The 2488-nt window shown below is 54.3% G+C and overlaps 1 protein-coding gene across 1 annotated transcript in view; it reads right to left on the bottom strand.

Annotated features, from left to right (window-relative positions):
- Positions 1–619: 619 nt before the first annotated feature.
- Positions 620–2488, bottom strand: part of LOC101354063 (protein FAM163A) — a 5894-nt gene continuing 4025 nt past the window's right edge. Inside the window, exons 3-4 of the mRNA XM_004372873.1 lie at positions 1882–1996; positions 620–1036 (exon numbers count right to left, since the gene is read on the bottom strand). Of these exons, the coding sequence (XP_004372930.1) occupies positions 620–1036; positions 1882–1974 (510 nt within the window). The 5' untranslated portion in view covers positions 1975–1996. The remainder of the gene's footprint in view (positions 1037–1881; positions 1997–2488) is intronic.

Below are 2488 nucleotides of genomic sequence, written 5' to 3'. Positions count from 1 at the left end.
GACATGTTCCCTGAGGATGTGAGCAGATAAAGATGTGGCGGGTCGAGAATCAATATCCTAATGGCACAGCTACAGTGACTGCAGCATCTGTGATAACCAAAGTACAAAACAACTAGATTGGGAATTAGCTCTTGAATCTGTTTTAGCAAGAAAGCCCTGAAGAGGTCCCTTTAACATACCTTCCCTTCCTTTCTCAGATTCTGCTTGCCCTTTATCCACCTTTCTTCTAGGCATGGCCATTTAATCTCCCAAGGACTCTGGAATCATCTAGAACCCCTGCTTAGCTTTCCCTGATGCTGCTCTTCTCCTGGTCATGTAAAGCTGGGAGAGGGGGTGTGGTGGTGCTGGGGTTGGCCAGAGGAATCTCCCAACAGATAAAGCGGCAAAGGTGCAAATTTAACCTATCAGGCCCTCACATCCAGGCCACTTGGTTGGAGCCAGGCCCCACCTTGGTTCTCAACGCACTCAGTACCTTGAATCTTGGTGAACCCTGTGGGGCAAGAAAAGCCAAAGGAACCAGAGAGTCCTTGTGGGGCTGTTGTGGGGTGATCCACCACCCATATTGCTCCTGCTGGGGCAGCAGCATTGGTGGTGTGTGTGGCGGGGGGGGTGAATGGGGTTACACGTCTGTACTAATAGCCCTTGGATTGGTGAAAGCCTCGTGCCCAGAGCCTGGCCAGGTCACCGGGTAACTCTGGGGCACTGCCATTTTGAGTGGCAGGGGTCCCCCCTCCTTGTAGTACATGGGAGAGAAGGAGAGCCTCTCGCCTCCTCCCCCGTTGGGCACCATGTCAGCCGTCCGTATGTAAAAGGGGGAGCTGTATGGGGTGCAGGTGGTGCAGTGGCTGCCTGCCACCCCACATGGCTGGCTGCAGGGCTCGCTGGTGCCAGCAAGAGGTGCCAGGCTGCCTCGGCCGTCCAGGGCTTGGGAGCTGCAGGCATTGCAGGTGGGGCCTCTGGGGTATGTGGAGAGGTTGTGTTCCTCCTCCTCCTCCTCATCTGCATCCTCGGCTCCACTCTTCTTGCAGCAGTAATACTGGGGGGAGAGGGGAGAGGGATGCCTGAGAGGGGGTGATGCTCCCCTGGCCCCAGAGTGCTCCTGAGTGTGACAGGTCCCAACATCTCCCGGCTCCACTGAGTAGCCTGCTGGTGCCGGGGATAACATAGAACAGCAGAGGCCCACCTTCTGTAAGAATATATTCCTAGATTTGCAAGACCAGTAAACCCACTGCCACTGAATCAGTTCCAACTTATGGTGACCCCATGTGTGCAGAATAGAACTGCGCTCCATAGCGTTTTCAAGTCTGTGACTTCTGGAAGCAGATCGCCAGCCCTTTCTCCCAAGGTGCCTCTGGCTAGTTTCAAATTGCCAACCTTTTGGTTAGTAGTTGAGTGCTTAACCATTTGCACCACCCAGGGACTCCCTGCAAGACCAGTACTTCTTTCCTTTTTCCTTCCCCTTACTTCCCAGCGTATTAACTCTAGGCTATGGTAGAGGGAGGCTAGGAGGGAGGGACTTACAAATCATAATGCGGATAGGACTGGGGGCTGCTGGGAGCAGCTTTCAGAGTGTCCCTGGATGATGACACCACTCCTGAAACCTCAGAGGTGCAGGAGACACAACGCGATGACGCAGGAGACACAGCATGACTCAGTATCTTCTATGCACACTTTCTTTGGGTGCCCTGAAGTGTGCAGAGTGTGGGGGGCATGGCTCCCCTCTGACTACCTCAACTCACAGCCTCCCTGACTTACGCCTCCCACTTTCTATGACTTTGGGCTTTGCTGCCACCAAAGTGGCCCTCCAATTTCTGCCCCCATAATGGGGAAGTGGTCTACTGGTGGCCTTGGTGGCCTTTGGCTGTGGGCCAGGGGACTGACCTGGAGCCGACAGTAGCACAGGACAGCGATGATGCAGAGCAGGATCACCGTAGCTAGGATTCCGCCAGTGATCACAACCGTTCCCGCTGTCATCCGCCCGATGCCCCATCAAACTCTGCAAAGCACGTGTGCGAGCGGTGAGGAGCAGCAAGGCTACCTACCAACTGGCATGGGGCGGAGCCCTCTAGTAATTCTCTGCACAGCTGGAGGCAGAGGGCACCGAAGCAGGGAGGGCCGTGAGCACTAGGCTCTGGGGGCTTTGAGGACTGAGGGTGGGCTGTCCCCTGGGGCCTGGGCCAGCCTAAGGGGGAGGGGGTGCTTGGGGCTGCAGGAGGAAAGAGAGGAGGCAGAGTGCCAACTGCAAGTGTAATTCTGCAACCCTGTTTCTGTACAGTTCCAAAAGGTTCTTGCCGTCTTTTTCCTTTCATCCACTTCTCCCCTTTTCTCTCTCCTTACACCCTTCTTAATCCCCTTATGGTTTCAAGACCCAGAGAGTAACAGCTTCTGTTTATGGAGGGCTGAGTCTGTGCCAGGCACTGCATTATACCCTCTCCTGTATTATCCATTTAATCCTCACAATAACCTTTAAAAAAAAAAAAAAAAAAAA

This window comes from Trichechus manatus, unplaced genomic scaffold (assembly GCF_000243295.1).
Source record: "Trichechus manatus latirostris isolate Lorelei unplaced genomic scaffold, TriManLat1.0 scaffold00021, whole genome shotgun sequence".
Lineage (NCBI taxonomy): Eukaryota > Metazoa > Chordata > Mammalia > Sirenia > Trichechidae > Trichechus > Trichechus manatus.
Note: the sequence above shows the minus strand (reverse complement) of the source record. Positions and strands in the feature narration are given on the sequence as shown.